At 36.4% G+C, this 26709-nt stretch overlaps 2 protein-coding genes across 4 annotated transcripts; one reads left to right on the forward strand and one right to left on the reverse strand.

The window, feature by feature from the left end:
• Window positions 1–4378: 4378 nt before the first annotated feature.
• Window positions 4379–12608, reverse strand: LOC112508599 (GDSL esterase/lipase EXL3-like). The gene is made up of 7 exons (XM_025113271.1): window positions 12513–12608; window positions 12293–12432; window positions 7439–7653; window positions 6053–6183; window positions 5745–5978; window positions 4821–5076; window positions 4379–4563 (listed from the first exon to the last, which is right to left on the reverse strand). The coding sequence occupies exons 1-7, from the start codon at window positions 12606–12608 to the stop codon at window positions 4379–4381; spliced, it is 1257 nt and encodes a 418-aa protein (XP_024969039.1).
• On the forward strand, window positions 12517–25732 carry LOC112508731 (vacuolar protein sorting-associated protein 35B-like). 3 transcript variants are annotated; one of them, XM_025113442.1, is made up of 22 exons: window positions 12517–12749; window positions 12876–12972; window positions 14151–14274; window positions 16255–16440; window positions 17135–17222; window positions 17413–17469; window positions 17558–17647; window positions 17731–17853; window positions 18704–18778; window positions 18849–18908; window positions 19471–19587; window positions 19866–20105; window positions 20202–20267; window positions 20449–20538; window positions 20683–20772; window positions 20955–21044; window positions 23036–23104; window positions 23512–23592; window positions 24031–24138; window positions 24226–24329; window positions 24419–24532; window positions 25401–25732. In XM_025113442.1, exons 1-22 carry the CDS (start codon window positions 12654–12656, stop codon window positions 25609–25611), a joined length of 2376 nt encoding a protein of 791 aa, XP_024969210.1. In that variant the 5' UTR covers window positions 12517–12653; the 3' UTR covers window positions 25612–25732. The 3 variants fall into 3 exon arrangements, with proteins under 3 accessions (XP_024969210.1, XP_024969211.1, XP_024969212.1); XM_025113443.1 differs by lacking the exon at window positions 12517–12749 and having other exon boundaries at window positions 12894–12972; window positions 16272–16440; XM_025113444.1 differs by lacking the exons at window positions 12517–12749; window positions 12876–12972; window positions 14151–14274; window positions 16255–16440 and adding an exon at window positions 16975–17022.
• The last annotated feature ends 977 nt before the right edge of the window (window positions 25733–26709 follow it).

Below are 26709 nucleotides of genomic sequence, written 5' to 3' on the forward strand. Positions count from 1 at the left end.
AAGCAACCCGATGTCTAATCGAGTTGTAAAATTTTCAATATTGTGTTACTATTATTTGAACCCAACCCGATATCCATTTATTTATTGGATTTAATATGATTGTTGAAATTCTATTAATATATACACTAGACGATTACACTATCACATATGCTATTCATATACACATCTTTTCAATCTATTCACATTTCTATATAACTCATTTGTATATATGTTTAGTAACTACAAATATATATACGTAAATTGAGAAAATTAATTGAATGTGATATACGCAAGAAGTATGGATATCAAATGGTTGATGATGATGAAAAAGAAATTATGAGTAGAGAAATAACATGTTCAAGGTTAGAAGAATATTTTAATGTATCAAAGTATCAACCCGACCAACCAGTACGGTTTGGATTGGGTTGTGTTAAGATTTTTCAAACCGCAAGCATTGGGTTGAGTTGTTAAAATGTCTCCAACCAGATCAACTCAACCCATGAGCACCCCTACCAACAGGGACGGACCCAAGAATCTTTGGATACGGTGACACCATTTAAAACGGTTGCACCTTTCACGAACCTAATTTTTTTACCTTACCACGAACACGAAGGAACAATACAGTGGCACGTACCACCTAACCACCCCTCTAGGCCCGTCTATGCAACCAAGTTTACGTATTTAGTAAGATACTAGCAACGATTGTAATTAATATCATTTAAGTTCTTATCAATTTAATTGATATACATATTGGTTGATTTAAAAGTGGAAGGACTATAAGTGTCTTTCTTTAAAACATAAAGGGGTTAATATGTAAAGTCTCGTAGCCAGAAAAACCCCAAACTGCATTTACACGTCGTCGATCCTGTCCCTCGCCGGCTCCGCTACCGTCATCTGCCTTTGGCCGTCCGCTGACCGCTCGTGATGGTAGTTACGATTCTCTCTGTATCTCTGTATGAAACTCTTTTTCATTTGAGATTTCTTACGAATGTACGAAAATGAGCATGAATTTACCCTGAATTGAAGAAATTGGTCTTCTAGATATCTGTATCGTAATGTATGGGTGATTATATATGCTCCACGCCTTGCAATTTTAATGTTCTTATGTAACTTGTTATTGTTCTACGTCTTCTTTTTGATTTATTTTGGTATCCACCTCTCTGGGTTAAATACTTACCTAATTTAGCACCCTGGTTGGTTTGGATTATGTGCCGGAGAACTTCAAATAGTTCAATTTCATGTGCGTATTATTATTGTTGATCAATTTACGTTCAATGACATTGGAAATTTATAAGAGATTGAGAGTTATTGACATATTTAATGATATATATATGTTTCAGTGGTTATAGTTGTATGATCGAGTTGTTGTATTGGACAGATGGGGAAAATTGCGATATACTTCTTATACACACATAATTTCGATCGTTGGCTTGTAATCACATGTCTGGTTTCTTTCACCATTTTTGCTTTCAACTTCTGATTTCCCTATTTAAATATGTAAACGACTATCCTTTCATATTTTCAAATGTTATGAACTGTTCTCCTCTGCATTTCTGAGGCCCAGTGCTAGTAATCTGAAATGTTTTCTTTTTTCTTTTATATCCTGATGTTAAGAAGTATATTACTCCAAAAATCAAGAATCTGTCGTTGGCACCCAGGGTTTGAGCTCTAAGAACTAAGGGCCCATTCATTTTGGGGGGAAGATGCATATATATGACCTTTCCCTATTTTGCAACGGCTCCACTTTAATCATCGACTCCAACATACATTTAGTCCCACTTTTGAAAAAAGTAGTATAACCAATGGATCTGCAAAGCCATGGCAGATGATTTCAGGGATGAACCCTTGTTAGCTGTGACAATTGCTTGTTAACTTGGTATCCTGACATTTTAGCTTTTGAGTGATAACTTATCTCTTCCTCAATAAGCACTACTTACCTGGTAAGAGGCTATAAGCACTTGGTAAACAACCCCTAAGAGTATGATAGATCCAACAGGGAGTTCTTGATGTTTGCATTTCTACTAGTTTGCTCTTTTCACTTTCCTGCCCCTGCAGTTGTTTTTGTTGGAATTGTTTGATTTCCTTATGCCCAGCATTGGATCAGCTGGTAGGACTTAAAGGATGGTGATAAGTTTTAGGTAGCGTTTGGTACGCATACATGATTGAAAAGGGCATAACTGGACAGGACAAGAGGGTAGGATTGGACATAACTGGACGGGATAGGACTGGACGGAACTGGACTGGACGGAACTGGACGGGACATGATTGGACCGAACAAGTGTCTGTCAGGTGTTTGGTACGACTAGGACTGGACATGACAGAACTAGATGCGGTGCCCCAAAAGTTATTTATGATTTTATATATCATATAATAGTTATAATTAACACAAGCATGCTTCCGGAACTTGTTCGTCAACACCAAGTCAACAGGTCAGACATGGCTAAAGTAAATATTTATTTTATAAACATTTCCACACAATTTTCATATACATAAATATAAAGTAGTACAAAATTTGAATGATTTTTTTTATATAATTGATGGTAGTTTGAAAAAAACCCGATTCATACAAAGGAGAAGTTATGTTTTATTTGGTTTGGTAGATCCTTATCAGTTGGTGAAGGCACGGTGAAAATTGTTGCAACAATGGTTGTGGAGGTAGAAGCATCGGTAATTGGTGGACGATGGTGGTTGTGGAGGACGTGAAGATGGTGGCGGTGGCGGTCGACAGTGTTGGAGAAGGTAGTTGTGGCCTATGTGGTGGAGGTAGTTGTGATGGTGCGCAGTGGTGGTGGTTATGGTGGAGGTGGGTGGCCGACGATACTAGTTGTGGTGGAGATGGACGGTGGTGGTTGTGGAGGATGTGAATATGGTAGATAGTGGTAGTGGTAGCCGATAGTGGTGGCGGGCAGTGGCAATGGTAGTGGTAGTCGATGGTGGTGGCTATGGTGGAGGTGAGGTGGCCCATGGTGGTGGTTATGAACGGTGTTGTTCGGTGGCCAACAACGATTATGGAGGTGGTGGAGGAGGTTGTTGTAGTAGAAGAGAAGTGGACATGGCCAACGGTGGTGGTCGGCGGCCGATGGTGGTTGTGGAGGTGGTGATAGATGATGGTCGGCGGTGGAACAAGAAAAAACCTTTCTTGTCCCATCTTGTTCCACCTATTTTGGTGGAACAAGAAAAAGCCTTTTTTTGTCCCACCTTGTCCTAGTTCTTGTCCCTGTCCCTCTCCCATGTTGCACCAAACGTGGGATAGTGAGTTTTGTCCCGTCGTGTTAGTCATGTCCTATGTACCAAACACAGCCTTAGTGTTATATTTCAGAAAACTGGAAGAATTTATACTTTGGTTCAGATCGGGGCTTGGTAGATGCATCGACCATTTGAACTTCCTCCCACCTTTTGCTTTGACTGTGGTTGGCCAGAGACACTTGACCAAAATTCAAACATGGACACCTACTGTACAATTGCATCTTTATAGTTTATGCATTATGAAGCCTTCTACAATTTCATATAGATACTGAAAGGCTTAAGATTTGTATTTCATTAAGTTCCTTATCTATCTCTTCTCTTTTTCTTGTTGCCCCTACCCTTAGTTCTAAGATTGAGGACATAAATGCTCCATTTTCCAGTTGCATGACAAAGTCCATACTGGATTGTACTTATATGCCACGGCTGTTGGAAATTTAATCCCATCTTATAAAAATTGTTGTAAACCATTCTTATTTGTTAGCTTTTTATACTGCTACTTTCAAATGGGTAGATTATATTGCTATGAATGTAGCATTATCTAGAATCAATCTCTAGGTCTCATGTGAACATGTTTGGAATTTTCTTCGGTCAGATTTTGCAAGTTAAATCACAGCGAACAAACACTGCTGAATTAAGGAAGAAAATGCCCTAGATGGTGGCAAATTTTAGGAATAAATGGGAGAATAAGATGAATGAAGAGAATGGCTCTGCTAAGAAAACTCAGGTATGATTCTTATCTTTTGCTTTCGTCAGACTAATTTTGCTATGCCTGTTAAAGCAGTCCCTTAATTCTTGCTTAACCCCTGTTGCATGATATTGATTGCATCTATTAAAGTCCCACATCGGCTAGACTTCGACCATTTCTCCTCAATATATATTGGAACCTTCCTTCTCTCCTCAAGGGCTCTTTCGGAGAGATTTAATGGGTTCCATATATTCTCACTCTCTTACATATAAAAGACTTGTAGACCTCTAGGTCTAAATTCTTTTTAACTGGTAAATAATTTATTCCATCAAAATACACATTGAAAATGATGCCTCATAACACAGTATAACATGAACCATAAACCAGGTATTCAATCAGTACAAAATTCCATCAATCTTAATCGGTTGGAAAAATCAAAAAAAGGTAAGTGATAAGACAAGCTTTCTTTCACTTAAGTAAGTAGTTCATATGTTTGTTGAGGAAATCACCAACGATGATTCTGTATGCATTCTCTGTAAAATGAAAGCTATCCCAGAATACGTACTCCGACACATTTGTACATGTGTACTTGCATAAGAAAGCTACCTCTATAGTACCCGTGCCGCAACATCCTATGTTGGAAACATCAAACCCTGTTATAAAAATGCGTAAATTGTTACATATACTTGTATATCATGCATTAAAAGTTATACATACTATTGGATTCGTTTAACCTAGCCTCCAAACAAAAGAACACAACCATTAGAGAAAAGTATTAAGGAAGATTTATGTCAAATAATTTAATTAAGATCGGATGAAAATGACAAAGGTGATATGATTACAAGAATATAAATATGTATCCACAAATCTTTTTAATATATAAGTAGAGGAAAATAAATTAATAACATACCATATTTGGCAGGGTTTTGTATGATGTCAAGTGGAAGATAATAACCATCAATGTAAACCATCCTTGCAAAAGGGAGATTGTGGCTTAAGGAATTGATCTCCATTGATAGCTTGGTGTTAAACAACTCTGCTAACTCATTGTAGTTCCCTGCACATGCTCTTAGTGTTCCTCCTTTCAAAGTTCTTTGTGATGGTAGACATCCTATAGGTGGTACACCAAAAACGCCTATCCTTCGAGCACCTAAATTGTATAAATCCTGTCGTTTTTCAACCATAAAATCCATGTTTCAGTATGCAGGTCAAAAAAACCATGGTACAAAACCTTGATTCCTAGTTAAACAAATCTTGAAAGTAATTTCAACCCAACATACAAGTCAAATCAAAGAACAAAACTGTTTTGAGTTCCCATCGGCAAGACTTAAACCATTTCTTCTCTATATATGTTGAAATCTCCATTCTCTTCTTGAGGACTCTTTTGGAGAGTAACGTGACGGGGTTCCACGTATTCTTACATGGTATCAGAGCCAAGATCTAACACTCTAGAGATTTGACTGTCTTGGGACATTTGTACTTGTCTAGCTCCCTTACCTGTCTAACCCCCTCTCAACAGAGGACAATTTGTGCCAGTCTAGCCTTTATTAGAGGGGCGTGTTGGAGTTCCACATCAACCAAACTGGACTATTTCACCTCGATACATGTTGGAACTTTCATTCTGTTCTCAAGGGATCTTTTGGTGAGTAATCTAAACAAGTTCCACATATTCTCACAAAAACAAAGAAAATTTGCAGACCAAAATCAAGATTACCATGATTATAGATGGGTAATAACGTAAGGAATATATGTCAAACGAGACATAACATGATAATTTATTAGTTTTGTTATTGTATTATATTATGAATGTTATGTTATTAGATGGTAAAGTTACCTGTAAAAACGAGGAAGCAGAACGGAGCATGAGACTGGTGTAGGAGTCAAAGTCAAAGTGATATTTCCGGAGAGGGTTATTGAAGTAGGTGTTGGTGACGTCATTGCTCCCCGTTGCCACGATGAACAGTCCTTTGCTTAAAATTGTATTTGCTGCTTCCTCTCCTGCCATTGACTTCACCTTCTCAATGTACTCTTTGAACAACTCTATTTGTTCCTCAAGTGATATCACTGACTATGGGCAAATAAGTAAGTTTGTAATTTAATTTACCCACTCTAAGTAGTAATAATATGAATAGTTGCACGTACCGCAAGCTCGGATGTAAGGGGATCGTATCCACCACCTCCGGAGGCAAAGTTCACTCCTGTTAGTAGATCTTCGATCCCTAGGCTTGGATCAAGATATGGCCGTAATACTTCTTTAATTCCGAGTTCCTCCACTGCATTATCAAGAGTGTGTTAATAAGTTCATGCATGGCTTTTCAAGTCTTTCTAGGAAAAATTTCCCTGCTTATTTAGGTTTTGTTTCGTTTGCGGGATTGGATCGGATCTGGAGGGATTTGGAATTGTATTCCATTCGAGTCCCATATTTGGTTTGAAGGATTTCATGGATTTGAAATCCCATCGGGTTGGTTGGTATTTCATGGGATTTCGTAGGATTTGTATGTAATAGTGGTTTTAAATAGGTTAAACACATTTGTTTTGTGATAATCAATTAATAAGAGGGTAATTTAATTATGGCTGTAGCTATTTATAAGTTTTTTATAAATAATGGAAATTAATTCCATTCCAAATCATGCAAACCAAACACCCCAAAGATTCCAAATCCTTACACGAAATTCAAATCCCTCAAAATCATTCCATCAAACCAAACGCTCCTCTAGTGTTTTTTAGTTCCATTGATATGTAGTTTTACAGGACTTAGCATATAAACGAGTGTTTGTGCTAAGGCATCTCCAATGGGTGGGTCTTGGACCGGTACATTGCCACATCAGTTTGGAGAAAAACAGGTTATACGATTACGAGAGAAAAAATATGTGGACCGGTTCCACCACCACTTTTTATGGGCCCCAAAGCCAGTTTAATAAATGAAATTATCACTTTCTTTTATTGTAATTTTAATTATAAATTATGGACCGATTCATGGTTTGGGGTAGAAGGATTATAAAATGTGTAGGAAAGAGAAATCTGACATGACAGAACTGGAGATGCTCTAAAGGGTTTGTAGCCGGCAAACCCCGAGCTGGCCCAGACATTCTTGACTAAAAGCATCATGTGAGTGGCAAATTAGGTACACAACGATGTATTAGGTGGCTGGTTTAAGAGCCCTGTACCCACAAAGAGTCAATTCCCAAGGGAATTGTAACTCCGATGCTGTGGTCGTAAGACTCGAACCCTTGCTTGTTTGTGCAGGTATACCACCTAAAAAATCAACCAGTTAGGCCCTAAAGACCATATGAATTAGTGTTGTGGAATCGTACATTACGGATGCTCAAATATTGTAGCACATATACACCATTGACATATATAGCGACATTTTCGCTAACATTAGTCAAAAACGATGTCGTTTTATATATCTTATAGTTATATAACTGCTATTGGTCTATAACAGTTAAAAGATCAATCACTCAACCATATAAAACAAAAAGAAAGAGATATACATGTATATATATATATATATATATATATACATACCAATGAAATCAGAAGGAACTTTGCCATTGGAAAACCTGCCAGTGGGTTGACCTCCAAAAAAGTCTTTGCCATAAGGAGGGTAATTGACCTTGAAAATTGTCTCCAAGTAATTGTTGTTTCCTGTATCTACTATTGAATCTCCGAACACTATTACTGCTGGCACTATTCCCGCTTTGACACGTTTCTCAAGAGGGAATGATAACTGATTTGAAGCACTGTTGTCGTTGCATTGTAAATGCAACGGCAACAGAAATGTTAACAGAAGAAGAGAGGAGAGTGATTTATGATGGAAGAGAGGTTTCATTGCTATTTTAGGCAAGTGTTGGAAGAAATGCCCATTTCAAACTCATATTTCAAGAGCATTAATGTCACATATATATGATATATGACTTTGCTTGTCATTGACTCATGGGTTTTTGATGTATTTAATATTCCTTTATTAGATATCTAAACTACAATATTTTATATGAAATTAAATCAATGGTAGCATGGAAGTCATGTAAATATTTTTAGCGAAAAAGTTGATTATCTCAACCCGAACCAACTCTATAGGAAACCCGTACCTAGAAACCACATGTGAGAAGGCATTTCAGAGCTGACTCAACGGTTGAGGTTAGCAGAGGGATTCAAACCCGTCTCCCGCATGATTCAAACTTGAACCTGTTGTGTTTTTGAGCAAAGTCGCTCCGCTGTTTTGTCAACTTAGCTACACGTCCAAAGGCGTCATGCAAATATTTTTATCTTAATGAATTTTGGTTTGTTCTAAATGAACCTCCCTCGTATGTGTTACTTGATCTTTCCTACGGATTTCACAAACATGTAGTATGTCAAAAACTCACCCTTCTATTCTTTCACATTTTTAATACTATCTGTGTCTTGCCGTGACCTTCTCTTGAATTATCAAAACTCCTGTCGCTCCATCCCCGCAGGGGCAGAGTACCCGACATTGTCTCGTCTGTGCTACTGGAGGCTCCGGGGAAGTCGAAATAGGAGAGCACTCATATTGGGATGAGCTTACTACTTAGATGTTTTCAGCAGTCCGCTCTGCACTTGGCTACCCAACGTTTATTCTGTAAAGAGATTCAGATGGCTGGAGCTGGATACTTTCTATTTTTCTGCTTTAGTTCTTATTTAGTGTAACAATGATTTTCTTCTCTGTTAGTGTGACAAATGCCCAGTTATTGATAAACAGTCTGTCAGCTTACATGTTGATTTTGATTTGGTATTTCTTATATGCTATCAACAGTTATAATGTAACCAGACAATTTGCTATCAATCTCATTCACAGTTACACAAAATAAACATGAAATAAGAAAAAATAAATATTTATAGAAAAAATAAATAAATATTATATCCTTAGGCTGGGAGTGGGAATTAAAGTCTTTTGTTTTATTGTTGTATCATGCAACATGGATGTGGTTTGCAGGTTATTCATTGTGAATTTATGAGGCCTCTAATTCTACATTTCCCCATGCTTTCTAGATATGCTTTTTTAGTGGTATATGAAGTAGTAACCACATTCACATCATATATCAATATTTTATTATATAATATCATTAAATAACTTTAACACCAGGAGGAATAAAAATTCCTTTATGATTGTTATCTGTAAAACAGGTGATCGTTCTGGGATTAGTCGATTTGCATAGCGGATTGGATATCTAGGTTAATAAAAAATAACTTTAATAAATTGTTTAAAATAAAAAATTAAAAGTCAAAATCTTCAAAAAAAAATTATATTTATCTCCAACAGTTTTTTCATTTTAAATGTTACAATATGATTTATATTATTAAAATATTTAATACCTTTTGTAAAATATTATTTTTTTTCTCCTATACATTTAAATTATGGGATCCTCATTGAGGGTTGGTTCACGTGAGACAAGATTATTTTCGTGAAACATGATTTGTACACTTGAAACTTCACAGCAAGATACTATGAAGGTAACAACAAAAACATTCTGAAGGTTGCCTTCATAGTGTTTTATTGTGAAGTTTCAAGTGTAAAAATTGTGTCTCATGTGTCTCACGAAAACAACCTTGTCTCACGAAAACAACCTTGTCTCACATGATCTCAAGTCTTCTCATCGGTATGAGGAATAGAAAATAATTTATCTTTTATAGGTAATCATTTTTTTTTAGTTCTCCAAATTTAGAGAATTTCACGTGTTCTTTTCTATTTTCTTCATTTTGGAGAAGGTTTTGAGGAATCTGTTGAAGTAAAAATTTCCAAAAAAACTCGATTTTGGAGAATCTACTAAAAATTATGGTGGTTGTAAGTATAATTTTTAAATAGAAAATTGGGTTTTGGTAATTATTAATGTCACGTTAATACTTTTTTATTATGTGACAGTGAAAAATAAGAAATTGCTATATGTCATATTATGTTTTGTAAAATATGTTTATAAGAAATGTATGAATAATTTATTAAATGAGATTTTAATTAAATTCAAAAATGTATGTCGGTATAAAGTCATTTTTTCTTTAATAAACAAAAGATTATGAATATAATGAATATAATAGAAAAAACTCATTTAGGGTGCATTTGGTTTGCGGGAATGTTTTTGAGGGATTTGGATTCCCTTGAGGGATTTGGATTCCATGGAATTTGGATTGGATTGGATTTGAAATTCATTCCTCTGTTTGGTTTGTAGGATTTGGTTTTTAATACTTCGTATAATTTTTTTAACCTAATCTGTGTTCATGAGATTTCAACCTAATCTGTCAAAATTGAAGGATTTAACCTAATATGTGTTCATAGTTTAGAGAGAAATCCAAAAGGGGAAAATGATTTACCTGTTGACGATAGGCGACGGAGACGAAGGGCGACGGCGACGATGGCAACGGAGACGAAGGGCGACGGCGACGATGGCAACGGAGACGAAGGGCGACGGCGACGATGGCAACGGAGACGAAGGGCGACGGCGACGGTGGCAACAGAGACGAAGGGCGACGGCGGTGGCAACGGAGACGGAGGAGACGACGATGTAATATGTGATGAAGGGCAAGAATGAAGGATGAAGGAGACAACGATGAATTCGGGCAAGAATGAAATCCCACGGGAATGGATTTCAAATCCCGTGTATTTTCAAAGGATTCTCAAATCCAGTGTTGGTGGGATTTTAAATGAATCCCGGGATTTTAAATTCGACCATTTCTACAAACCAAACGCAGGATTTGAATGGATTTCAAATCCAAATCCCTCCAATTCCTGCAAACCAAACGCGCCCTTAAGGTTATATATCTAAATGATCATATCCGGTGTCAAAAGATATATTTGGTATCATTTTTGTGTGTTTTATAATGTTATCTATACTATATTAAAAAACATTTGACAAAAACTCTTAAAAACCAATTTTTATGCATAAAGTACTGGTTATTAATTTAGATGACTTAAAGTTCAAGATTACAAGTAAATTGTGCGTAAGTACAATTTATTAAAGTTTGTTTTTGAATTTGGTGTAACTAAGTGCAGATAAACATAATAAAATAGATGATAAATATATCATTTTTAATATAAAAAATCTAAAATATAATTAAGATAATTTTTGAGTTCTAACAAAATACTTAACTATTGTCTTTATAAAAAAATGATATTATTAAACTAAAAATAAAAAAATGAGTTAAAAAAATACATAAAAATGAGAAATTTTAAATAGTTAGTTTGATACTAGTATCAATATTTTTTTCAATTTTTTTATGATATATTTATATTTATATTTTATTCAAAAATAAAAACATTATTGTTAATAAATTAGATAAAAATATAAACTTATCCAAAACAACACATTTAGTATTTTTTTTGAGATGTTGATAAGCATATGATTATTTGATTTTCGATTTAAACAGAGTTGTGCAACGAATCAGAACGGATATAGTTTTAAGACATTTCAAAATCGGTTTGGTTCCTATGCCAACAAAAAGACCGTTTTTTTTCTCTTGAAATTTGATTTATAATTAATATATTCATATTATTAAGAAAACTGTTAAATTTTAACTCTAAAATTTACAGTTAAATATAAACCGTATCAAACAAAAAATATACGTCACATATTATTCAGAAATACCAGATACCATATGATATATGCGGAAATTATGGGTTGTTTGGCAGTTGCTGAATGGTTTGATGCGGAATGATTAAGTGGCCATAATGATTAAGATGCTCTCGTGATATAATACAAAATGAAATATAATTGTTCGGTAATTGTTTACAATAGAATTAGGGCGCTGAATGGTTAAGGGGGACCCTAGATACAAAATCATTTGTAAGGTTTTAGAACCATTAAGAGACAGTTTTTTTTTTTACCAAACATGATTCACCCCATAACAATTCAAATGTTGCCCCTTAATGGAACTATTAAGAGGTAAACAAACAACCCTTAGTTCTGCGTAAAATAATTTATTGAAAATGTTCAGTGTAAACTAGTTCTTTGGAAAACTAATTTCGATACATTTTTGTTACCGATAGGGTCCCTTGATCTAACTTCATCAACCCACTTCTACTAAACGTCCCTTACATGCCCCTCACCTGAGGGCATTTTGGTCATTCTCCCCTCTAAGTTCCCTTCCCCGTCGTTATTCCTTACCCCTTATCCGACCCCAACCCTCGCCCCCCTCCCAATCTCCTTCATTGTCCATCTTTGCAACGCCTTCTTCCTCTTCCCTTTAGTGGTGAATCTGTTGACCAAGACCTGGGGCTTCCTTCGTTGTTGCCCCCGTTTTCTTGCATATACACATACATCAGATGGGGTTTAGGAATCGTCAACAAATAATTCATGAACCAAAGAAGCGGGGGGTAACGATGCATAATTAAACTAAGTTAGGTTTAGGGTGTGTTTGGTACGCAGACAGGACAATTGTTCAGCGTTTAGTAAGACATGGCAGGACTGGATATAACTGGTTAAAATGACCAATTTACCTCTAGTGACAAAATTGAAACTACGGTGAAGATATGTATGTTTCTTTTGATGGATCACTCTGTAATTTCTATATAACTACAAGGACTAAACTTGTAATTTACTCTTATCAAATGTGACTAGAGATGCAAAATACCATCAAACACGTCAATACAAACCACTGTTCGATCGTTTCGACGGTGGCAAAGAAAGGGGAAAAATGGAAAACCCCAGCACAGTAAAATTGCAAATGATTTAAGGTGATGAACTGTCATATAGCCCTTCTAGAGAGAGAGAATCGGTCTTAGAGAGAAGAAATCATGATGATTTCAGATGCTATGGAAGACGAAGAGAAATGGTTAGCAGAAGGAATCGCTGGAATTCAACACAACGCTTTCTACATGCATCGCGCCCTGGTAATCTATAGATTCATTTCAATTTTGAACTTCTTACTTGATTTGATTTTCAAATTTGATAACAATCATTTCAGTAGCTGCGATTTTTCTCTGATTTTCGTTAATTCTTGATAAATTTTTCATCAGGATTCTAATAATCTCAGAGAAGCCCTAAAATATTCGGCACAGCTGTTGTCTGAGCTTCGGACTTCAAGATTATCTCCTCACAAATACTACGAGCTCTGTAATCTTCTGTTTAACTTTAGTTATAGAATTTATTTGATTTTGGACCAAAAATGCCTTTCCATGATTATGTATGCTTCTGTTCAAAGAATTGGAGATGTAGTTTGACTCTTGTGTCCGTTGGTTAAATCTCAACTTGATAATTGATATGAATTGTATCGATTGTGGAGAAATATTTCATTACTATATCGAGAGTTTTAACAATTAGTACAAATGGGGATCTAGTGGTGTTGATTTGTAAGAGAATTCATTTCAAATCCCAAACAAAGAAGTAAAACCTACAATGTAGGTGGCCAACCACAAACTGACAATCTTTCTAAATCTTAGATTAAATTACTCCAAATTACAATTCATATAATTGACGATCTTTCCTCTAGTTGCGGCATTTGTTTAATTTTATTCTCACTGTGTTGTCAATAAAGAAAAGATCAACATAAAAGAGAGTGACTGAGATTTTTAATTTAATCATTGGACTTGTAGTTTTCTTACCAATTAACCATTTCACTTGTTAAAATGCAAAAAGAACTTTAAAGCATGCCAGAGTGGCTGATGTTAATTATAGTGCTTGTAGTTTATTGCAATATAACTATTGTAAATTGGTTATAACTGCCCACCTTAGCCTACTTAGGTACTCTCTTCTTCTTCTCCTTTTGCATTTTATCCGGTACAATGGTTCATTTGCAACTTAACTTCAAGTATGATAGTTAGAAAACTCATTTGCTACTTAGAAACCGGAAAACTGCACTGCGAGTCATATGAGCTGTTTTCCAACTTCCAAATTGATATCAGTTGTTGAAAGAAAATATTTATAGCTGCAGAGCGCTATATATAAGGGGTACAACTGGTGGCAAAGAAGCTTAGTTATTCATACCAAAAAAAATGAGATAATACTTGAGCTTTGAGATCATGCAGAGTCACTGGACTAATATTTAACTGCATTGATACGAATTCTCTTAATTCTTCAACCTTTATTTAATTACTCACAAGTTCTAGTAGTGCTAAATTGGTAACAAAGTCCGAGTACTAAATGTGACTACTAATGTCAGAATTATACCCTCTTTCTCCTCTTAGAAAGAAGATAGTATCAAATTTGAGTTTAAAATTCATTTTGTAAGTCTATTAATTATTATGTTTGCTGGTTTAAAGAGCTTCAGTTTGTTGTTTGGTTGGCATAATCAGATATGAGAGCCTTCGATGAGTTGAGAAAGTTGGAGATCTTCTTTAAGGAAGAAGAGAGGCATGGCTGTTCCGTCGTGGACTTGTATGAACTTGTCCAACATGCTGGAAACATTTTACCTAGACTGTAAGTGATAATAGAATAAAGTTTCCCTCTCACTTAATTTAAAATCCTTCTATTTGGTTACACTTACACCCATAGCATAAACATAGTAGACAATCACAAGCCGTTGGGTTTACTGGTCATAGACCTGTCAATATGCATGCCAATATTCCTTTGACTGAGGCTTGTAGCCATATCTGTAATCCCTGCATGCATAAGCACTCATGCATTACTGGTAATTTGTGTGTTTAGAGTTGAAGTGTTGTTAGTGCATGGAGCAAAACATATCGACTGTTCCCCACTAGCACATCATACGTTCATGCACAAATTTTGACTGAGCAATGAAGTCTCAATCTACAGTTACAATTTCGTTGCAAAAGATTCTCTAACAATTAAGAGAAGGGCCCAGAAACTTATCTTGAAAGCAGGGAGAAGGGGGTGCAATTGATCTGTCAAGTATCTTCCCTAGATTGATTTCTAGTAAGCATTTGTAGAAAAATTATTGCTATGTCCTGTGTAAAAAAACCTAACTGATATGTTAAAAGAATAGACTATGTTGAAGCTTCACCTGTAATGTGTTCTTAATATCAGGCATTATGTGAATAATTTTTTGAAAACTGTTTGCTCTATTCTCCTAGTGCCCTGTTGGAAAGTAAAATATAAAAAGGTAAACAATACAAACTGCAGTTGTAATCCTTATAACTGGCTCACTAATGTTACAAACCCTGTTTGTTTCACACATGGGTAAATTCAAATGTTGAAACGTCATGGAAGTTGACCTTACTTTTGTTTGAAATTCTTAACTGTGAAAGAAGGATCTTCAAAGCAATAGTAGAGACCTCAAGTATTGAGTTAAAAGATAGTACCCATAGGCCGGTATCAATATTGATAATTTCGTATTAGTAACCGCCCAACCACTAAGTTCAAAATTAATAGAGAACAACAGTAAGTGTACGGCTGATTGATCAAGTTACTATTAACCCTCACTTGGTAACATCAAAGGTCATCGTACATTGTATCGGTGAATTCCCGTACCATGTGAGGTAAGTCAATGGAGTATGTATTTTATTTGAAATTTTTATGAAATGGGAAAGGTTTGTTGTCACCTATCTGCTTTGTGTGAGTAATTATATGAGGTCTTACGGATGATTCATAGAAGTTTTGTTGTTTTAAGTATGTTGGACTCAGACATGAAGAGTCCTGTAACTTGATATAGGTAATACCACTATAGTTAGGACTACTAATTAGTCTCCAAGAAACATCCTTGAAATCCTATCGTGTCTTTTTAAACTAAACGCCATTTATATCATCAATTTTACATTCACACCGGAACTAACTTCTCTAAATATTTTAGTCCCCGTATGTATCAATTGTGTGGTCTTCACAAATTCCTTATTTTCAGCTGCCTTGTGTGCACCTTTTTTATGACTACTTCATGTCACATAATTACATCATCCAAAAACTTTATGCATCAGATGATATTAGGTATCTTAAATCAAACAGGCTAAGGTAAGTACTATGTTAGAGCCGCCTGAAATACTGATTCCTCAACCGGAGTGATCAAATCATGTTTTGATCATGTAATGACCTCTTTAACACATTTACTGATATTGATCTTGAGTAATCAGTATGCTTAGATGTGCTTTCATAAATTTACCTACATGTAAATTTAATCTTAACAGTTATACAGTTGCTCTGTTTTTCTTTTAAATGTATTTATCAATTTAATCTTAACAGTTATACAGTTGCTAGTCCCAGAACTAACAGATCAAGTTCCATGTCCAGTGAAGGGGACAAATATGAATACAGTTAACTTATTGTAAACAGGGTGGTAACTGAGGTTGAAATCTACTACAAGATGAAATTGGGTGTGCATGATTGCACACATGAAATATGACATCACTTGCATGATCTCATGTTACAAATAAAACAATTGCTGCCACGTTTTGCAGCAACTTCTGTTTATCTTTGGGAATTCTTGATATTTGTCTCTCTGATTTATAGGTATCTCCTGTGTACAGTAGGGTCTGTTTACATAAAATCAAAGGAAGCTCCTGCTAAGGACGTTCTTAAAGACCTTGTCGAAATGTGTCGTGGGGTTCAGCATCCCATACGCGGGCTTTTTCTTAGGAGTTACCTGGCACAAATTAGTAGAGATAAGCTCCCAGACATCGGTTCTGAATATGAAGGGTAAGGAAGTTGTATCCTTTGCAATTAATGCTGTGCTTAGTTTTCTGTATATGTATGCCTAGAGTGAGGATGTTCTTACGCTCTGCTTTCATGTGGTTTTGTAATCACATGGTGTATATGCCACTTGATTTATGTGATTAGGATTTAGATCTCATTTCTGCAGTGAGTACTTAGCTTTTCACTTACCGCCTTCCAGAGAGAGGCAACAAAAGTTTGGTTTCATTATTATGTAGTAGTGTTGAGTTCTATCCTTTGTGGAAAATGTATTGCTATTTGTTGTATTTAGATGTTCTTGTTTGCACCTAAGTATCTTAAGCTTCTTCCAGGAACATCTGAACATTGCATATCACTTAATTTCATCTTGAAAGAATTTTTCAGAAGTATTGTCTATGTCATATGTTTCTTCTTCTGCAATTTACAGAGAGATATTTCTTTTTCTTTGTATGCCTAAATCAATGTACTGAATTACTTGTAAGAATGTCACATATGTGTGTATCATTATTGATGCAAGCAGGCAAGCACAACTACATGTAAATGACAATTATGACATGGGACTAGTTATGGTAAAATTATCTTTCTCAGGTTGAGTTGCAGAACTTGGCTTTCTTCTCATCTCAATTTTTAATTAGTATTACGAACTGGATGAAGTAATTTGTTTTTAGTCAACAAGGTAATATTGCTTCTTGTCTTGTAGAGATGATGATACTGTCATGGATGCTGTAGAGTTTGTGCTGCAGAATTTTTCGGAGATGAATAAACTTTGGGTCCGGATGGAGCATCAGGTTTGTCGGTTTGTATCTTTTATTGTTTTATGTTGCCATGTTGTGACATGCATCTCATACTTGCATGACACGGATGTTGTAATGAATCATGAGAGCATGATTTTTCGCAATGCAGGACTAATAGTGCCTGTACTACATTCATTTTGGTGATCCTGAGTTGAGGCCTTCATTTGGGCTTTCTGGTCTGCAGGGACCTGCCAGAGTGCGAGATAAAATGGAAAAGGAGAGGAATGAGCTGCGTGATCTTGTAATACAACACCTTGATTTGGTTAGAGTAGATGGTCTGGTGGTGAAATCGCTGTGAATTTTATCTAAACACGTCTTTGAAATTTCAGGTTGGTAAAAATCTGCATGTCCTTAGTCAGATAGAGGGCATTGACCTTGATTTGTACAAAGAAACAGTTCTTCCCAGGGTCTTGGAGCAGGTGTAGTTTCTAGTTATCCCATGTTTTCATTCTTTATAACACATTAAAGCACACCATTTAACTTCCTATCTGATGTCTGACAGGTTGTCAACTGTAAGGATGAGCTTGCACAGTATTATCTGATGGATTGCCTGATTCAGGTGTTTCCAGATGAGTATCATTTACAGACTCTTGAAACCCTGTTAGGAGCTTGTCCCCAGCTCCAGGTGTGTAATACTGCTTAATGGATTCTTCTTTGTATAAACGAACCTTCTGATTTTTTCTTGCCCTCGGCTTATAACTGAATATCGTATTGGGACTCTGGTCTTTTTTTTTTGGCACTCCTTGTATATAATGGAAATTTTTTTTAGCCAGATTAAAGTCAAATATTATTAGAGCTACCATAAATGGAGTAGTATCAGCACTGGGGAAGAAGGTTCGAGGAGCATTTTGAATTCCAAACTAGTCAAAATTAGCTAATATGCGAAAACTGTAAAATGTAGATGACACAAATTAATTAAGAGTCATGCTCTTGTAAATAAGGCCAATGCATGTGGCATACTCTGATCTGCTACAATTCTGTTGACCACACCTTTATATGTTGCCTTTTAGTGGCCTAACTTGAGGTAGAAAATGTAAAATGAAATGTTCTACTACCATCCTGTAGCACTTACCCTTCAAATTCAGCATTATATTATGGTCAAACGTTGGTTCAAACCCTTTTTCATCAATTAATACAACACGATCAACAAAAAGCATACACCATAACAGCTGTCTGCTCTTTGAGCTGATATGTAACTAGGGACTTTGTTACCTATATATTAGGTGAGAAATGTCAAAGCACGTGTGGCTTTAGCATTGAAATGTAATATTCTTGTCAGTGTCAGTCTTAATCACTGTGTTGTTATGAAGAAGTTTATGATCCTCTTTGTTCCAAGGAGTTAGATAGTGTTTGGGTTGCACATGGTGCATATCTGTGAGTAATGTATGCCTGTATCCAGTACCACAGCAGTAGATTATAGATATGCATGACTATGTTATCAAGTTCTAACTGTGTGAACCCTGTTCAAATTTCAGCCTACGGTTGACATCAAGACAGTACTCTCCCAACTTATGGAGAGACTATCAAGTTATGCTGCTTCTAGTCCAGAAGTGAGTTGCTTATGGGAAGTTGTTTCATTTTTCATGCTTTTGCATTTTGTCGAAGTGATTACTTTTGCAGGTCCTACCAGAGTTCCTTCAAGTAGAAGCTTTTGCAAAATTAAGCAGTGCTATCGGGAAGGTACTTGTGAATCTGTTCACTTATGGACATTTATTCTCTGTTTTTAGTGTTGTCCTTTTGTTGATAATGGACGGTTTTGAGCCAATGTCTATTCATTCTGCTATAGCAAAATATGTTGTTGAATTTGTGGGGAATTGTTCTGGAGTTGTCTGGCAGATGTCACCTGTAAAAATATACTTGCATGTCCTTTTGGTAAGGATGGATATGTGGGGATGAGAGTGAGGAACAAAATGGTGGTGGAGAGAGAGGTGTTCATGCGGGAAGTATAACCAACATTTCCTTCCTCGGAGTTGTGGCCGTTTTATACACTCTTAATTTCCGTACAACTGATTTCGATAGATGGTCTCTTACCTAGAATTACTTCACAACTTTCTGGTTTTCTATCTACATTTATTTATCCTGCATATCTATATGCTGAAGTATAAACTTATTTGGTTATTACTCCTCATGTAATATAATTGGTTAAATATTGTTTATCCAATATAAGATTTTTTCAGAGTTTGGTGCGTGCCACTAATTGAGTGATGCAAGTTATAATTTGACTGTAATACTTTGGTGGCAGGTTATTGAAACTCAGGGTGACATGCCAATTGTTGGAGCAATTACTTTGTATGTTTCTCTTCTCACATTCACTCTTCGTGTTCATCCTGAGCGACTTGATTACGTGGATCAAGTGCTGGTATGTAAATTTTCAAGTTGATGCCAAATCGAATGAGATGTAAAACTTATGTATAATTTAGAGACAAACTGGTTATAAGTTACCTAGAAATATCTGATCAGTCTAACTGATTTTAGAGACACCTTGTATGTTACGGAAGTCATTATTTCGATCCTCTTCAATTTTTCCACCATAAATTAATAATTAAGTTGGCAAAACATAAAAAGAAAGAGAAAAGTACAAGTGTAAATATTTTCTATACCTTATCTTGTGACGATTTCTTGCTCTATCTTGGATAGGGATTATGTGTCAAGAAACTTGCAAACAAACCGAAGCTTGAAGATAGTAGAGCTACAAAACAAGTTGTTGCACTTTTGAGCGCCCCACTGGAAAAATACAGCGATATTGTCACTTCCTTGACATTGTCTAATTATCCTCGAGTCATGGATCACCTTGACAATGGAACTAATAAAATCATGGCTGTGGTTATTATTCAAAGCATAATGACTAACCATGCTTATGTATCATCTGCTGACAAGGTATTGAACATCTTTTGTTGTTTTACTCGTTTCTCATTAAGTTTATTGACCAATATTGGTTTTCCTACATAATATGTTGTTGGTGTACTGTTGCAGGTTGAGGTTCTTTTTGAACTTATTAAAGGGCTTATAAAGGATTTGGAGGGAGATTCGGAGGATGAGGTGCATATTTTAAGTTTCAATTTTCTAGTTGTAGCATGCAATGGTACCGCAACGGTACCAATAGAGCATTATGATTGCTTATTTTTTTGCTCATTTAATAGTTATTGTCTCACTAATTTGGTTGCTGTTGTTTTACTATTCTTTAACTTCTGTTTGTATTATATTTTACAAATGCGGATAGCTTGATGAGGAGGATTTTAACGAGGAACAAAATTCTGTTTCTCGCGTTATACATGTGCTATATAATGATGACCCAGAGGAGATGTTGAAGGTAACCAATGCTCAGTGTCTTTGTTTTTAAATATATATTCCTTGCTGTATTTACAGCGGCGTGCTTGCTGTTTTTATGGTTCTGCTTTGATCAAGTCTGTCAGAGTTGATTGCTTAACGACTATAACTTGTTTCTCTGCTGTAGATTATATGTACTGTGCGAAAGCATATCATGACTGGAGGCCCTAGGCGTCTTCCTTTCACAATTCCTCCTCTTGTGTTTTCTGCTTTGAAGGTATGTCATGACATAATGCAGAGTTGTTTCTCTTAAATTTTCAATGTTTAAAAGTCAAACATCTGTGAAGGACCATTTATCAACGTACTTGGAAAAAGGAAAATGAACCATGTACAGTGAGTCAAGCGTCAGATTGAACAGTGCAAATCGGTGTCAGATGAACCATTATATTTTATTTGCAGTTGGTTCGGCGGTTGCAAAATCAGGATGGGGATGTATCTGGAGAAGAAAATCCAGCCACGCCTAGGAAAATCTTTCAGCTCCTAAACCAGGTGATTTTGAAATATGAAAAAGCTGTTAGAGACTTCAGTTTTATATGGAGATAGCATATCCGATCTCGTATGGCACTCGTATAGTATTCTAGCTACTGTTTGTTACACACAGAGTGCCACCACCTAGTAAGGAAGAGACTAAGAGCTCTATCTTTCTGAAGTTATTTTTTTGAGATGACTGACAAGACCAGTTGTTATAAATATTTAATATTTATATACGGAAAATACTCGTGCATTCTCCTCACCTTTGGTGAGGTTCGAACTTTGAACCCTTGACCTCCTGAGAGGCTGCCTCTACCTTAACCCGGATACTCATCCACACATTGATTGAGCACTCTTTTCAAAATACTTGGTAGAAATTTGTGTTTCCCCTTTCTGGTGCATCTTGTTTTTTTGTTTCAGAAATAAACTTTCATGATTAGATGGAAATTGTTGTGTGTGTAAGGAACAGAAAACAGCAGCACCCGCTATTCGCTAGTCGAACCAATTAAACAAACCTCAAGTTGTTAAATAATAATATGCAAAAGTTGTGTTCGTTATTTTTTTTGTCCCTGCAAGAGTATCTAAAATGAAACAATTTTTATGAAGATGCATTTAAGCAACGGTGAACTTGTTGAATAAGTATACTCATTTTTTATGGAATTGACAAAGGACATGCACAAAATATTTTAAGTTGAGAGGTTTTTATATTCTGAAATGTTTGTAGTGGGTGAGATTTATATTTGTCTCATTGTAAGTAGAGGCCATGATCCCTCCTCCTTATAGAGAACAGCGTTGGCTATACACCATGTCAACTATTCATCAAGAATCACGAGGATCTCGTATCCCAAGGTTATAATTGGATGAAAACAACAATTATGCAATGCATTGTGGTTGCTACTCTTGTAGTCACTGTGGTGTTTTCAGGAGCTTTTACCATTCCAAGGGGCTATGATCATCACATTGGTTTTCCTATCTTCCGCCGTAATAGATATTTCTTAACGTTTGTCTTATTGGATGTAATTTGTTTAATTCAACCTCCATCCTCATCTTTTTATCCATCCTTAATATAGTTGTTAAAAGCGCGCCTAAGGTGCGCCTAGGCTCAAGGTCTTGGGCTTTTTGAAAGTCGAGACTAGGCGTATTCACGAGGTTCACTAAGGTCCTGCGCTTTTGGATGAGGCGCCTCGTGGGGCTGGACGCGCTTCATAAAGAGTTATTAGATATGAAGTCAAACCCCAATATTAAATAGGTTTTCTCATCTTCTTATCTTCTAGACATCTTCAAAGAAGAGTTATTAAATAGATGACATAAGTCAAACCCTAATATTAAACACCCGGTTCTTATAACCTCAAGCCTCTTTCTCTATAAATATCCAAACCTTAAAACTTCTCCCTCATGGCTTATGCAAACCCTTCTCCCTTCTGCCTCTATCTAAGTACTGTTACTGTTGGTTGCTGCACTGGAGGCTTGTACTTGCTATATATTTGAGTTGTGTGTAATTGTGTGTGTGTAGATAACTATATATATATAAAAGATGCTCCATTCCTGAGGCCCGCTCCTCACGGCTAGGCCCCGGGACCCCTTTGCGCCTAAGTGCGCCTTGAGCCTTTAAGAACTTTGATTCTTACTACTCGTTACACTCCAAATGATTTATTGCAACAAAAAGCTTGATGATAGTGTAGTAACGTTTTTTATGCAATTAAGGAAACATACCATGCCAATCAAGTCTTTGGAATAACATTACATTTTAATTTATGTAGAGGTTTCTTCTTGATGCATCTAGTTGTTATTAACTTTCTCTTTTGTTCCATAACACAATTCATATTGCAATGTACCGTAGCAGTTTGTAAAGAATCATGCATAACGTATCTCGATCCATATTCTAATGACATGATACGATTCTAAGGTTGTTGCTTTACCAACTGGGCTCTGCCATGGATCCCCATCACATTATGTCAATATCTCATCAGTTACCCTTTGGTTTATAACATCAATTTTGTACTTTTCAGATAATCGAGGCACTTTCATACGTTCCATCTCCTGAATTGGCATTGAGGTTGTACTTGCAGTGTGCAGAGGTAAAATCTTGCAGTTCTGCACATTTTGGTACTTCTTTAAAATTTCTACAGCCAGCCCCAGGAGTTGAGGTATAAACTTATATGTTGAAACCTTAAGGGGCGGCTCAAGCGGCAAACAATCCCTATATAGGTTGTCAGTTCGAGTCTCCTCAGGGCCATTGGGGATTTTTGTGGCTGTTATCTTCAGGGCCACATGGGATTAGTCAAGGTGCGCACAAGCTGGCCCAGCCACCCTCCCACGGTTACAAAAAAAAATACTTTTGAGATTATTTCACAAATCTTTGGTGTCTCTCTATATTACCAACTAGGTGCAGACCCTAGTGGATTTACCCAACAACCTTACAATCAATGAACCAAAACATATCACACGACTGTTCTCAAGACATTTTTACCTCTTTTCTGTGCAGGCTGCCAATGACTGCGATCTGGAACCAGTTGCTTATGAATTCTTCACTCAAGCATTTGTTTTATATGAGGAAGAAATTGCGGTAATTACTCATTCTCTTGAACCTGCATAAAGAAGCTACTATGGTAGAATGTTTTTATTTTCGGAAATGGTCAACAGATGGATGCTCTGAGGTATCTGAGGGTGCGCTCGCTATGCGAGACAAGACAGGACAGCACAAAAACTTCTTGTCCCATGTTTGACACAATATTAGACTGGGACAAGACAGAACCTGAGTGGGACAAAAATGCATTTTTTTTCCTACCAAAATAGGTGGGACAAGATTGGTAAGTTACTAAAATACCCATGTCGAATTAAGACCCTAAACCTTTCACAATTTTTTCACCGACCTACCTCATTCTTGCCCGCCCAATCTTGTCTGTGTACCGAACGCACCCTGAAAGAGTTGAATCATCCGCTTATACCGTTGGGCTAATATCCAATTGGCGACTGGTAGAATTAATCAGTTACATGGTGACAGGACTCCAAAGCTCAAGTGACTGCAATTCACCTAATAATTGGAACCCTTCAGAGAACAAATGTATTTGGTGTGGAGAATAGGGATACCTTGACACATAAAGCCACAGGGGTAACATAATTTGAACCCTTCAGACGATTATTGTATTTGTTCCCTTCTCACGAACATTTAACCAATAAAACGTTTTTCCGTATTCAGTATTCAGCCAAACTTCTAAAGAAGCCGGATCAATGCAGAGCGGTTTATGCATGTTCACATCTGTTTTGGGTGGATGATCACGATGGAATCAAGGATGGAGAAAGGTCTGCTTACTGCTCATCTCGCTAATTCTATGGCTGTTTGCTCTTCTTTTATCGACATTTTGATGCTATCTTTGTATCGTTGATTCCAGAGTCCTCCTTTGCCTTAAACGTTCATTAAGGATTGCAAATGCTGCACAACAAATGGCAAGTGTTGCACGAGGTAGCAGTGGCCCTGTTACTCTCTTTGTCGAAATACTCAACAAGTATGTTCACTCGTCTTTCACNCCCCAAAAAAAATCACGTCATAACCGCCTGGCCAATGGAAGCCTCTAACCTTGGTGTTTCCAGGTGTGGGCGTTTTTATTGGTTGGGACGGAAACTGCATTTAGGATAAGAAAAAATGCATCAAAAAATAACAAACTTTGTGTTAGTTCCAATTTAGTTCAATGATATTTTTTTCTCAACTAGTGTAACAAATTTTTATCGAACTTTTTGGGCTAACTTTCCCTCTTTCATGCACTTTTTTACAAGTTGGGTGTTTTCATGGAAACAGTCGTTCTACTCTTTGGATAGAGGTCATGTTTGCATAAATCTTACTCCCAAAACCCCACGTCCGGAAATACTTGTTTTACCTGATAAACAAGTTTTCAGCCTATGTGACATCGTTTGACTTTAATGTACATTTTTCCATGTAATCAACACTTTTTTATGACTTGACAACCACATCATCAATAATTATAAAACCTATTGGTTACGGTCAAAATATGTACGAAACAGGAATAATCGAACGTTTGTTACACTAATGAAGAAAATAAAAATTCATCGTTACAACCACAATGGTACCTGATTGGTTTGAGCTTGGCTCCAAAGGTCAAAAGTACCAGGAGGTCCCAGGTTCAATTCCAAGGAGGAATAAAAATCCCCTTGTGGTCACGGAGGTTCAAATGCGGTGACTCCGGGCTATATGCAAGACAGGTGGTCGCCCTGGGATTAGTCGGCTCGCATAGCGGGTTGGATATCCAGGTTAATAAAAAAAATCATCGTTACACTAAATAGGAACTAACGCAAACTTCATTGCATTTTGATGCATTTTAGCCTGCTCACATCACATGTACATAACACTCCGACCAGGTACCTCTATTATTTCGAGAAAGGCAATCCACAGATAACGAGCGCTGCAATACAAGGGCTTATAGAGTTGATCAAAACCGAAATGCAAAGTGACACGGTAACACCCGATCAAACTTCGGATGCTTTCTTTGCTTGTACCTTAAGGTACATTCAGTTCCAGAAACAGAAAGGTGGAGCAATGGGGGAGAAATTTGATACCATTAAGGTGTGATCTTTTCCAACTATATTTTACTTGCTGCTTCTTTTTTTGTTGTTGATTTACATATGGGCAAAGGCAGTTTGGTGTGATTTCACATGTTTGCATTTCCAGCAATTGATTTTGCTTTGCCTTCTTATGGTTTGTACATGTTTATATATTTGTATTTACTGCATACATACTAATTAATTGGTTAACAAATGATTACGCCTCTATATAAATATATATACATTCATACATAGAGTCAAGTTCATACAAGAATAGTAACTAAATAAGAGAATAAGAAAACGGTCGAATCACATGTGATTCACACACCCTTTCGTTGACCGTTAGGTGGAAAATTATTAGGTTCATATGGACGAGACGCTTTTGTGTGAACTCTCTTGTTTGGATTAAGGGACCAAAGATTTCTACATATGGCGGGCAAGTAGGTTTAAGGCTTGGGACCGGTCACAAGGGACTTGGGGGATGTTTGGTTATAGGTATTAAGTAATAATTAATGAGAATGAAAATAAAAGAAATTGTTTGGTAGTATATAGTATAATGAGTTCATTCCTCCAGAAGCCCAAATTTTCATTACAAATTAAACTGGGGGAATGAAAATTCATTCTCATTTTCATTCTCATTTTCATTCCCCAGTATAAACCAAACAACCCCTTAGATACGGTTGCCAAAAGTCCAATCAATTATGAATTTTTGAGGTTGGAACGGTTAAGGGACCGGTTGCTGACTTAGGGGCCGTTTACCAAACACTTATCCGGTTAGTGTTTACCGGTAAAATTTAACACTATTGTTTATTTACCAGGTAAGATTTTAGTTCACTAAAATGGTATTGTATGCAACAATTTACTCGGTAAGCGCTTACCATGGTAAGAGGAGTCGTCTTCACTTACCGGGTAAAACTCTCGGTCATTGTCTCGCTCTTACTGTGATAAGATTCTTGGTCTTTATCATATTCATCCGGTAAGATAATGTGACTTGGTGTTCACTTACTTTAGTAAACGTTTGGTAAGCAATCCCTTATTGTGTCCCTTATCCAAGGCCTTGTTATCTTGTCTTATTTACTGGATGGTCATATCATATTTTTTTTCTTGGACCATTTTTGTCATTTTG

This window comes from Cynara cardunculus (genome assembly GCF_001531365.2).
Source record: "Cynara cardunculus var. scolymus isolate 2C chromosome LG 3, CcrdV1, whole genome shotgun sequence".
NCBI lineage: Eukaryota > Viridiplantae > Streptophyta > Magnoliopsida > Asterales > Asteraceae > Cynara > Cynara cardunculus.

Bases quoted from the DNA above. Each gene is read 5' to 3' on its own strand.
- LOC112508731 (XM_025113442.1), top strand. From the start codon at position 12,654: ATGATGATTTCAGATGCTATGGAAGACGAAGAGAAATGGTTAGCAGAA. The intron at 23,593-24,030 runs GTAATTACTCAT...ACATGGTGACAG, and splicing joins TATATGAGGAAGAAATTGCG to GACTCCAAAGCTCAAGTGAC. The intron at 24,533-25,400 runs GTATGTTCACTC...CACTCCGACCAG, and splicing joins TTTGTCGAAATACTCAACAA to GTACCTCTATTATTTCGAGA.
- LOC112508599 (XM_025113271.1), bottom strand. From the start codon at position 12,608: ATGACAGTTCATCACCTTAAATCATTTGCAATTTTACTGTGCTGGGGT. The intron at 12,433-12,512 runs GTTTGTATTGAC...TAGTCCTTGTAG, and splicing joins GTCGAAACGATCGAACAGTG to TTATATAGAAATTACAGAGT. The intron at 4,564-4,820 runs GTATGTTATTAA...TTTTTATAACAG, and splicing joins ACAAAACCCTGCCAAATATG to GGTTTGATGTTTCCAACATA.